Consider the following 12,934-nt stretch of genomic DNA (forward strand, 5'->3'; position numbering starts at 1 on the left):
TTTACTGTATAGTATTCCCTTACATTTAGCCTGCTGAAGTGCAACATTCACACTTAATTTAATTTGAGCTTATAATGAATTTGTTTGTTACATCGAAGAGGGAAGTGCACTTGCAGACGTTATATCCAATGCAAGTCTGTAAAACCCAGTAATATTTAAAAGGTCGATGGAAAAGAATCTGTTAAATAAACAAACTATTAAGCACCTGTGCTCTTCCATCTGGAATAATGTGATTTGGTGAGACTTCTATTTTTCCGATTGTACGCTTCAGCCTGTCAGACTAGTTTACTTCAGACTAGTTTTCTTACCATCCACGGCAGCCAGTATCCCTCAAACAGGTTAATGTTTTGTGCACCCTCTGCTTTATGATTTTTTGCCTAATGAAGGGTTCTTCAACTGGGGAGAGCTGGTGGACCAGCTGAAGAAAATGTGAAATGTCACCTATTCATGTTCTCCAGAGATGCTGCCTGACCCACTGACTTACTCTGCATTTGCGCCCTTTTTTGCTGAACCAGTTCCCTGTTGCACACTGCTCCCTAAAATCCCAAGTCTTTTGATTGGCCTTCATGTTTGTTACATAATGAAGGAATATCATGTCGGGTGTCCTAAGACATCTGGATGATCAGCCATGACCATATTGAATGGCGGTGCAGGCTCGAAGGGCCGAATGGCCTACTGCACCTATTTTCTATGTTTCTGTTTCTAAAATGTCAGCTGTGTCTATGCAATAAAATGGGAAGGTTCAGGAATTTGCTCATAAAGCAGCTGATAATTGAGAAATCACCAGTGGATGCTGCACTGTTGAAAGTGGATTTTCAGGTGAGTCATTGACCTGAGGTCTTGCATGGTTGTAAAATATCCTCTGGCATTGTTAAAGAAAAACACGGCATACCAAAACACCAAATGTTTTCAGTCAATTGGCTCAGAGAATTTAACAGGAACTATTTATCTACATGTATGTGGCTGGTCCAATTGAATCTTGAGACAAAGATGTTCACCAGGATATTGATAGTGAGGGTATTAGTGATGGCAGTGTGATTGATTCAAGGCCAGGTTGTTAAAGGGCAGGTCTTGTTGGAGATTGCCATGACCTGTCGCTTCTGCGGCATGAATGTTCCTCACCATTTAGTATCCCATGTGTGCATTTTGTCCAGGTTTTGCCACATGCAGGCATTGATGCTTCATATGTTGAGAAGTTGCAAATGGAACTGAGCATTGTATAATCATCATGTTTAAGAAGGAACTGCAGATGCTGGAAAAATCGAAGGTAGATAAAAATGCTGGAGAAACTCAGCGGGTGAGGCAGCATCTATGGAGCAAAGGAATAGGTGATGTTTCAGGTCGAGACCCTTCTTCAGACTGATGTTGGGGTCATGGGGGCGGGAAGAAGAAAGGAAGTGGGCTGTGGGAGAGTTGGGAAGGGGAGGGGAAAGGGAGAAAGCAAGGACTATCTGAAATTGGAGAAGCCAATGTTCATATCGCTGGGGTTTTAAACTACCCAAGCAAAATATGAGGTGCTGCTCCTCCAATTTATGGTGGGACTCACTCTGGCCATGGAGGAGGCTAAGAACAGAAAGGTCGGATTCGGAATGGGAGGGGGAGTTGAAGTGCTGAGCCATAGGGAGATCAGGTTGCTTATTGCGAACTGAGTGAAGGTGTTTTGTCTGACCCATGGCTACAAAACTAAAACATATGGTGTCAACTCAATTCTATTTGAAACCATCATAACTGGTACCAAAACTAAGACCATTAATTTGTTAATTGCACTGAATTTAAATTCAGACCCTTGTGCTCTTAGAGTATTATCGAACATTTAGTACGAGGAAAAAATGGTAAAATATACTTCTTGCTTCTTTCACAATAATATAACAGCAACATATATGCTCATCAATTGTTATTACTCCATTGTAGAGTAAAGAGAGCATAATCACATTGTTGTCTTTTGATCATATCAGCTGCATTAATATTTTGTATTACACCAGCTACTGGACTACTTTGCTTTGCTACCTCTTTAAGTGTGCTGTTAAGAGAAAATTGTGATATATATCGTTTTCTTGGTCCTAACCAACCCAGTGTTCTGCTTGATTAATATTTAAAGTGTTTTTATTTGCAGTTATATTTTAATGTGAATTATGTGGAGTATTAAAATCCTATGAAGTGTATCAAGCTCAATTATGCCAGTGTAATAGTTTATTAGAAGAAATGTGAAATTTAGCGTTAAAGATTTAAACTTGATAAATCATTCTTATTGCTCTGTAGTCTTCACATACACTCCATTAGCTGCCTTTAACAGGTTAGTCTGCCTTGATGATCAACAGGGTTCATGAAAGAGAAATGTTAAGTGTAGTTAAGCTTCCCTGAGATACTGAGTTCAGGCTTTTATTCCATATAATTTAAAATATAGTATACTTTTTCCCCACTTTAACTTGATATGTTAAGCTCCACCCGCAGGGTACCCGCAGGGTATGGGAAGTCAGGGAAACTTCAAGCTGAGGACTACACTAATGGGAAGTGCATCCAGCTGCAGCTCGTGACTGACTGGGTAAGGGAACTGGAGCTGTTGCTGGATGGACCTCAGGATCATCCGGGGAAATGAGAGCGTAAGAGAAAGAAGTTATGGTGAGGAGAACACACCTAAGGTGCATCGCACCACTGAGAACAAAGAGGGTCCCGGTGGGGGGTGCTGAGAATGAACCATAACCCAGCGGGCAGCCCGCGGCCATGCAGATGTGACAATAAAGTATCATTGAATTATTGAAAGGAGATGTGTGACCACTGGAAAAGGGAGTAGGCAGAGCATTCAGGAATCCCCTGTGGCCATTCTCCTTGAAAACAAGTGAACCCTTTTGAACAGTGTTTGGGGGGATGATCATTGATGAGATCTGCAGCACCTCCAGTCAAGCTTGTGGCACCAGGCCTGGCTCTGAGGCACAGCACAGAAGGGTGATCTCAGACAAGGCTAAAGTGATAGGAGACTCACTCCTTCAGAGATTAATCAGGAGGACAGACAGATGGGATTCTGTGGCTGCAAATGTGACTGCAGGAAGGTGTGTTTCCCCTCTTGGTGCCAAGGTCTAGGATGTATACAGGTGGCTGTGTGACGTTCTTAAAGGGAAAGGGGAGCAGCCAGAAGTTGTCGTGCATGTTCACCTAATGACGTGGTGAAAAGGGTTCAATAAGGTCCTGTTTAGTGAATAGATGGACAAAAGATGAAAAAGCAGGATCTCAAAGGCAGTAATCACCAGATTACTCCCAGTCCCACATGATAATGAAGGTAGGACAAGGAAAATAGGGCAGGTGAATGCATGGCTGAGGTGATGGCGCAGGGGGCAGGGCTTCAATTTTTTGGATAATTGGGGTTAAGGAGAACATCAAGGCAGTAGTCCGAGATGATGTAGGGATTATACTACAGGCCTCAAATAATCAACAGGAATTATAAGATCATATATACTGGGAGTTTGCAGGCTGCTGCAAAATGAATAGGATTGTTGAAGTAGGGGATTTTACTTTTCCCATTATTGGCTGGTAGTGCCATCGTGCTGAGGATTTAAATGGGATAGAATTTGTTAAATGTGTGGATGAACATTTCATCATGCAATATGTAGAGAGGCCTAGAAGGGCGAGGGCAAAGCCAGACCTACTCTTGTGGAATTGGCCAAATGACTGAAATGTCATTCCGCGAGCCTTCTGGGAACAAGGACCACAGTTTTATTAGCTTTAAAATAGTCATGAGCAAGAACAGGGCCTGGTCCACAAGTTACTTCAAAACTGGGGCAAGGCAAACTTTGATATATTAGACAGTACCTTACAAAAACTTGATTAGAGATGGTTGCTTGTGGGCAAAGGGACACCTGGAAAGTGAGATGCTTTTAAAAGTGTGATAGTGTGAGTTCAAGTTATGTATGTTCTGTTAGAGTGAAGGGCAAAGGAGGTGAATTTGAGTCAACCTGGATGATGAGAGAAATTAAGGTTCTGGTCAGAAAAAAAAGAAACATGTCAGGTATAGGCACCTGGGATCAATTATTTTCTGGAGGTGAATTGGGAGGGCAAAATGGAATCGTGAGATTGCTCTGACAGGTATGATTGAAGAGAATCCAAAGTGAGTTTATAGATACTATGGTATCAGAGATGACACGGGTTTGCCAGTAACTGCACCGATACTCACTCACACTCGGGTGTACTCGCATATGTATTTTATTTACAGTGGTGAGAAAGTCCAGGACCACATGGGGGCGCTGTCCCTCGCTGGCAGAGTGCCTGTGAAGTGGTGCTGGTGATCTCAGGCTTGTCCCGGCAGCTCAGTCCTGGTCTTCATAGGAGGAGGCGAGGTGATCTCTTGCTTCTCCCTGCAGTTCCCCCTTACCTCGAGATGAGCCGCTGGCAGTCTCTGGGTTACCCTGGTTGCTCAGTCTTTGCCTCTGTGTGTGTGGGCACACAGTCCCTTGTCTGCAGGCAGGAAGAGGCACTGGAATTTCGGCTTGCCCTGGCCACTCAGGGGCTCTGGGTGTCTAGGGCTTCTTCCGGCAGCTCAGTCTTAACCACAGGGTGACTCTGGTGGTTTCATGTATGTCCCAGTGGCTTTGTTTTCCTTGAATCTGCAACAGGGGGAAATAGATAGCAGGGAGGCACCCTACTTTCTCTCCCTTCATCTTTCCATTTTGTAGCTTCTCTTCATTCTCTCTCCTCTGGCCGGAATGCCTGTTTTATGAGTAGCATAATGTTCAGGTGGCCAAACCAATATCAGCTTTTTGGACTACTTCCCTCTTATTGACGATCTTAGGACTTGAGAGAGAAAATAAATCTGTACTTTATTTCCAGCGGTAAGAAAGTCCAGGACTGCATGGGGGGGGGGCCGGTCCCTCATCGAATTGGCGCATATGCAGTGGACCTGGCGATCTCAAGCTTGTGCCGGCAGCTCATTCCTGGTCTTCGAAGGAGGAGGTGTAGTGATCTCAGACTTCTCCACGCAATTCACATTTGCCAGTGAGGAGACAGTGACTTTCTCAGGTTTATCCTAGTGGCTCAACTTTGGGCTTGAATAGGTGGCACTGGCAGTCTCTGGGTCATTCTGGCAATTCTGTACATGCTTGTGTGTGTGAACGTAGTCCTCCGTTGCCAGTGGGCAATGTGCAAGCATCTCAGACTTGCCCGGCCATGTAGTCTTAGCCTCGGTAGAGTCGTTGGCTGTTTAGGGCTTCATCCAGGCAGCCCAGTCTTGACCACACGGTGGCACTGGTGGTCCTGGGGCTGTCCCAGTGGCTCAGTCTTCCTCGAAACTGCAACAGGGGAACACAGCTAGCTGGGAGGCACCCCACTTTCTCTCCCTTCCCCTTCCCACACCACCCTCTGTGGCATGCATGAGAAGAAATTGCAGAAGCAGGAAAAAGTGCAGAGAAAATTAACATGGATGCTACCAGGATTCAAGCTGTAGGGCGAGGTTAGGCAGGTTAGGACTTTATTCCTTGGCACACAAAGCTGAGAGTTTATCTTCCAGAGGTGTACAAAATCATGAAGGGAAGAGATAGGGTGAATGCACAGAGTATATTTTCCCAAAGGTATGGGAATCATGAACTATATAGTACAGGTTTAAGGTGAGAGGTAAGGAAAGATTCAGTAGGAACCTGAGGGGCAACGTTTTCACAACAACTTTCACAACAAAGGTGGTGGGTTTCTGCCAGAGAAGGTAGTTAAAGCAGATAAAATAACAACATTTAAAAGACCTTTGAACAGGTACGTGGATAGAAAATGTTTAGATATGGGCTAAATGTGGGCAAATGAGATGAGATTAGATGGGGCCGCTTTTCTTGCTGTATGACACTGTGATTCTATTACACAATTGAGATACATGGATTTTAGGGGAAAGTTTCAATGGATTGAAGAATGTGCAGGGCATTCAGTGACTTTATTGTAAAAATGTTTTGATTTTAATGTTGTAATCATTGTCCTCCTCTCATTTCTCACTCTGCACATTTGTGCAGCACTTCACTACATAATCAGAATGTTTATATTTCAAAAATATTGATCTGCTATAACATAGTGTCAGATCTGAGTACACAGGTCATGGTTTTTCTTATTTTTATTTTTGAAAATCTTCATAAACCTGACCATCACGCTTATCCACGAAAGAGAATGCCGCATATTTTAATTGTTAAGACTGTAAGGGAAAGAGTAGACTAAGACGCGGGATTACTGTATGAATTAGAGACAAAAGAGACAGCAGATGCCAGCAGGAGGGACTCAATTGGACTGGCAGCATCTGTGAGAGAATGGACAAATTAAGTTTTTGGGTGGGAACCCGTCAGATTGAGTACAAGTACAGGGGAGAAGGCTGGTGGAGGGAAATGAGGGGAAGGATCTGCCTTCCCAACTCCATCTCTGCTGCGTCTGCTCTCAAGATAAGACTTTGCTAGACATAGTAGGCGGCGCGGCTCTGGCCAGCAGCGGCCTCTGCAGCCTGTCCGCGTTTTTATTATTTTTTTTGTCTGTGTTTTTTATGTAGTGTTTGTTATTTTATGTTGGGGTGTGGGTGTGTGGGAAACTTTGGGAGGGGGGGGGAAACTTTTTGAATCTCTCCCTGCACTGAGACCCGACCTTTTCTCGTCGGGTCTCAGTCGTCGTTGAGGCCGTAACGAGGAGCGGCCTCCAACAGGAAGAGACCGGGGACTCAGGTGTCGACTCACCTCACCGTCGCGGAGCTGGCCGGGTCCGGAGCGGTGGAGGAGCGCTGCTGCTGCTGGTGCTGTTGCTGCTGCTGCTGCTGCTGCTGCCGGAGAGTCGGAGGCTGCTGCTGCGGGTCTGTGGACGACGGCGCCGAGCCCACGGCTCCCTGGGGGGAGACCGCTTTTCGGGGCTTCTGCGGCGGCGACTTCTCCCGCCCGAGTTGCGGGGTCGAAGAGCTCCTGGAGCGGGGCCTGACACCGTTGCCCCGCGCGGCTGGAATGGCCGCGGACTCTGCGAGCGCACACCGGGGGCACCAACATCAAGACCCGGTGTGCGACCTCGCACCACCCGGCGTGGCTTTAATGGCCGCGGGACAATCGCCATCGCCAGCCGGGGGCTATGACTTTGACTCTGACATCGGGGGGGGGAGAGTGCAGTGGAGAGATACGTTTATTTGGCCTCCATCACAGTTATGTGATGGATGTTTATGTTAAATGTAATTATGTTGTGTCTGGGGTCTATTTGTGTGTTATGTATGGCTGCAGAAACGGCATTTTGTTTGGACCTCCAGGGGTCCAAATGACAAATAAATTGATTCTGATTCTGATTCTGATTCTGCTATCCAGGACATCTGATATACCCTCTTTCTTAACTACTATGCCTGCAGTTGTGGAGTCCACACATATGTCTCCTTGATTTCCTGCAGTTCTGATTTAACACTCTCCCCCCCCCCGCCCCCCATAACAGGGATAGAGACACACAAAACTGCAGATGCTGATATCTTGAACAGAAAATGCAAAGTGGTGGAAGAACCCCATGGGTCGGGCAGCATCTGCGAAAGGAAACAGTCAGATGATGGGTTTTTTGAGTCAGGACCTTTCTTCAGAATGACAGAGTGGGGGAAGAAAGTTGGAAAAGAGAGGTAGTAGTGAGGCAAAGCCTGGCAAGAGTTAGGTGGAAGATAGACACAAAAAGCTGGAGCAACTCAGCGGGACAGGCAGCATCTCTGGAGAAAAGGAATGGTACCGTTTCGGGTCGAGACCCTTCTTCAGACTTTTGTGTCAGCTTTTTGTGTCTATCTTCGGTTTAAACCAGCAGCTGCAGTTCCTTCTTACATAGAAACATAGAAAATAGGTGCAGGAGTAGGCCATTCGGCCCTTCGATTACACAAGTAATATGTGGATACAGGTGAGATAGAAGGGGGAGGGAAGTTGATCGGCAGGTGAGCAGAGTAAGTGCCAAATACTAGAGGTGAAATAAAGATAATGTCCGATAGGGTAAGAAGAGGATGTGTCAAGACGGCACATCAATGCCTCTACTTCCTCAGGAAACGGAGGAAATTCCACACATCTCAAGTGACTCTTACAAACGTCTACAGATGCACTATAGACATCATACTATCATGTTGCATCGCAGCTTGGGTTGGGAACAGCTCTGCCCAAGACCATAACAAATTTCAGAGAGTTGTAGATGTAGCCTTTGTATCACGCAAACCTGATTTCCCACCATTGAGTCCATCTACACACCATGATGCCTCCGAAAAGCAGCCAACACCCCTCACAGGATTTTTCTCATCCTCCCTCCTCCTGTCAGGCTGAAGGTACAGAAGTTTGAAAGTGTACACCACCAGACTCTAGAACAGCTTCTTCCCCTTTGTTATTCTTTGCCTTCTGAATGTTCCTTTCATAAGCTAATGTACTGTCTAATTCACCTCTACCCCATTGCGGGCATTGGACTTTGTCTCTGGAACTCGTGCACTGCAATGTTGAGAATTATATTCTGCATTCTGTATCTTCTCCTTTGCTTTACCTATTGTACCCGAGTTTGGCCAGATTGTATTTATGTATAGTATTACCTGATTTCTTTGGATAGCATGTAAAACAAAGCCTTTCACCATACCACAGTACACATGACAACAGTAATAAAACTAATAAATATAATGTACCTTCTATAATAAGGTCAAAAGAGAATCACCTTGCACAGTGTCTTATTCCATTCCTTTAAATAATGGAGTAAACTATACCCACCAGGTCAAAGATCAAGCATGGCCTGATAAATGTGAAGTAGAATTTGTGCCTCACTTTTCATAGGTGATGAGACTGATAGCAGAGAACCTAACTGCAGAGAATCTAACAGCAACCCCAAGTGCTGAATGGCAGTGGCTTTGCTGAATTTTTCACAATACTATGCTGTGCATCACCAATAACTGGGAAACATAACTGGATCAGTCAGTTGACTAGACAAACACTAATACATTAAATATGCTGGAGCTACATTGATTTATTTGTGGCAGTGCTAAGCCCATTTAAACCTGGTCATTAATATTTTCATCGTTAGACTTACATTGATGTGAATGTTTTCAAAAAATCTTTGCCTGTTAAGGGGCTGTCCCACTAATTGGCGAGTTTGGAAGAGTTTAAAAAAAATGACATGTTGAAAACCTCCTTCGACCTCCTTCGATTATGTTGAAGACTAGCTTCGACTAGCTACGACTAACTTCGGGAAAATTGGACATCGAATAGTGGAGAGTGAAGATGACCTCCTTCGATCACCATTGACCTCTCTTCGACTATGATGAAGTCTATCTACGACTACCTTGGACTACCTTCGACCTCCCTCGATTACCTACGACTAACATGCCGACCTACTACCACCTACTATGACTAAACCTACGAGTAAAAAAAGTATTGATTTTTTCCATGGCGACCAATTTTTACTTGCGAGCATTTTTTTAACATATTGAGAAAACCGCAGCGACCTAGCTGAGGCCTCGAGTACACGGAGACCACTCTCGAGCATGAAGGAGAGTTGTGAAGAACTCCTACGATCTCGTGTCGACAATGCTGCGAGTATGAGTCATGGGGAAACTCGCCTGAACTCGCGGATTAGGTCGCCCAAGTGGGACAGGCCTTTACCCTTGCACAGCTTCAACCTTACCGTAAACTTACTTATTCCTCTCTGTCCTCAAACTTTTTTATAAAATCTTATGGTACGTTAGCCTCATTTATCCTTTTCATATCTTCATGTATTAAGCTGATTTGACTATCAATCTGCCTTTTCTAATAATCTATCTCTGTCATTTTCAATTTTTTCACAGTCGAATGTGATTTCTTTAATGTCACATGTAAATGTTGGCAGTGAGCCTCTTTTATACAAGTCAGGAACAGTCAGAAGTAGACTGACCCCAATACCAACCTGTGATGGTTGCCACTGTTTATATTACAAGGGCCCATGAAAAATGGTTGCTGTTGCTTTATTATACTTGGTCATGGTAATTGAGATCTAAATTCCATATAACAGGGAGAAAGAGACAGGATATCGAAAAAAAATCCATTGATTGAAATTGGTGTAAAAACAGAAAATGCTGAAAAATTTCAGCAGATCAGATAGCATTTGTGTAAAGAGAAGCAGGTGAATTTCATACTTGTGACCATTTATCAGAACTGGGTTGCAAGGAGACGCAGGTTAGTTTTCGGTGGGTAGAGGGGCGACATGCAGAACAAAGGGTATCTTTGTGAAGAGAGATCAAAAGCATATTTACCTGCAATAATATTTTGTTTCATAACTGTCACACTTTTGTTGATGCACAGGAAAAAGCCAAATAAAACTTGCAAAAGGAATTGTAATGATGCAACTAGATACAACAACCATATACAAATGCATAAATCACAACTTAGCTTTGGTTAGCTAAATTATGTTGATGCCGTTTTCCATATATATTTAATGTCATAGAATTCCAGAATAGTTTAAGTTTTGGTGGATACAAATATTTACATTTTTTTGAATTAAAAACGTCTCTTGTAGCTTCAGGCCAAGCACCCAGCATGCTTTGTTAGATTTTTCCACCTCTTTAACATCACCTTGTGCTGTTGAATGTAAATAACATGCAACATATCTTATGACGTACATCACGTATTCTGTACAACTTACATTTCTGGTGTCACTTGCATGGTTAAAATTACCTATGTGTAATCACCCAAGGTGAACTTCTTGGGAGATTGTGGGGGGGAAAATGTATTTATTCTCTTCAGGGAAAAACAGCAAACTTCAAGGGTAAAAAAGAATTGATGAAACATTACTCCCACTGCAGGAGTTGTTATGTTTTTGGTATTAACAGTCCAAAGATTGTCCGTGAAAATAATCGTGTGCGAAGACTGATGTGTTACCACTATTAAAAGGCAGCTATTCATTATCAGCATTTCATTTTCTCTATTATATAAGACACTGTACATTTTATTCAAACCCCTGGTGATATATTCTGAAGTGCACACGTGAAAAGTGATGTAATAGCACATTTTATTATTGCATCATCAGCCCTGAGTTTAGGAGTGTCAGGTAGAAGAAATTGGATGAATAATTATTTTTGCTATCTTTCCACCTCTTTTATATGGTCAGACAAATTCTTACATCCAGTTCACTTCTTGTGTGTCATCAGAAAATGTGCTCACGGAAAGCTGGCTTCGGAGGTTGAGACCATTGTCTTCCACTTGGAGGATGTGAAAGGGGATACTGACCACCGGGATGAGTTTGGATTGTAAAAATGCAGCAAGAAACAACAGTAGATCTGATTCTTTTGACGACTGACAGATAATGCCACAGAATTACACCCATAGTAATTTATTCTCAATTTTGGCTGACATTCTAGGAATGTTCTTTATCTTTACAGCAAACCTGGCTATAAGACTGTTTCAATCTGGAAATTCACAGACATCTGTCACATTTTAGTAGGAAGGAACTGCAGATGCTGGTTCATCTCAAAAATTAACAAAGTGCTGGAGTAAGTCAGCCAGTCAGGCAGCATCTCTGGAGAAAAGAAATAGCGGCCTTCCCAACCGAAATGTCACCTATTCCTTTTCTTCAGAGATGCTGCCTGACCCGCTGAGTTACTCCAGCATGTTGTGTCAGATGTTGGTGTTCACTATCTGTCTGTGATAACGAACAAGGAGGGTTGGTGCTTACAGTTAAGAGAAGGTTGCTGGAGTTAATGCTGGTTTGGGAAGGAAGTTAGCCCATAGGTTATCTCATGAACATTAATATTTTGACCTATGATGGTAGCAATAGCTAGGAAACACCCAACCTATTAGCTGGTTGAACTAAAAAAAAACTGTAGAGTGCATGGAACAACACAGAACAGGAAGAGGCCCTTTGGTCTGCAATATCTGTGCTAAACAAGTTAAACTGGCCTCTTCTGCCTGCACATGGTCCATATCCTTCCATTCCTTCCATGTGCTATATGGAAGTCTCTTAAATGCCACTGAAAATCAGAGGTATGTCTTTGACCTTGAGGCAGTTTTCCTGCAATGGCGTATCCCTACGACAAGGATGGATATGATTTTGTTCTTTCTATTCCTGGCATAGTATCATTGGAGAATTAATCTGGTGATTTAAACTCTATCCCACAAGGCTACTACGTTTGTACCTTCTTGGATAAACAAAATGCAAAAATGGAACATTAGCTCACAGTATATGTGTGTTTATTGAGCCATTCAGAGGTTATGCATACAGGGCAGAAATTTATCTTGGATGTTGACTCAAAGGAGGCAATAGCAAATCAACAGTCCATTTTATATTCTTGCCAATGTGTTCTGAACGTATAAACTTTGATGCTTGAAATAATTTTGCACTGAAACATTGATTGCTCAATGTCTCCCTTAATTTTCTTTTAGGATGCATCAATAGCCCATAGATTCCACATCATGCGGGAGAAACATCCCGAGAAGTTCAACAGTCGGTAAGTTCATTCAAAACTTGCATTACAATTCTGTCCAGCTAGTGATCGACTGAAAGGAGTAATTATATCATCATGGATCATCATAATTATTCTGTGATTGTTTGTGTTTTTAAAAAAAAAGTACACTTTATTGAATTTAAATGGAAATAATTGTTGATAACATCATCCTTTGCAAGCTCAAATGTTGGAGGTGAAAGGTCTATTTAAGACCTATCAAACCGAAATAATTAATACATATCTTGGAAATGGGTTGGATAAAAATGAATCCTGCCTGTTGTTTACACGTCAGTCATGTGTGCTCTTGCGCTCATTTCTGGCAAATGTTACTTCCATCAGGAAATTAGACCAGGCACCCAACCAGAAAATGGGAGGGTGGGGCAGAAACTTGTGGTTCAGGTGACATTTAAAGGGCTGCAAGCATGTAAATTGAAGTGGCAAAATAACATTGCAGATGTAAAATTGGCAGCCTTGTAAATGTTAAAAATCTGGTGAAGCCCATTGGTAGCCTTTATCCACTGGAATGGGATTTAGTAGCACTGGGCA

General features: G+C 43.1%; 1 protein-coding gene across 2 annotated transcripts in view; it reads left to right on the forward strand.

Annotated features, from left to right (window-relative positions):
- dgkb (diacylglycerol kinase, beta) overlaps positions 1 to 12,934 on the forward strand; it is a 518,449-nt gene that overhangs the window by 338,577 nt on the left and 166,938 nt on the right. For both annotated transcript variants that reach the window (XM_055661892.1, XM_055661899.1), the window contains one exon: positions 12,327 to 12,391. In XM_055661892.1, the coding sequence (XP_055517867.1) occupies positions 12,327 to 12,391 (65 nt within the window). The remainder of the gene's footprint in view (positions 1 to 12,326; positions 12,392 to 12,934) is intronic.

Source organism: Leucoraja erinacea, chromosome 2 (assembly GCF_028641065.1).
Source record: "Leucoraja erinacea ecotype New England chromosome 2, Leri_hhj_1, whole genome shotgun sequence".
Classification (NCBI taxonomy): Eukaryota; Metazoa; Chordata; class Chondrichthyes; order Rajiformes; family Rajidae; genus Leucoraja; species Leucoraja erinaceus.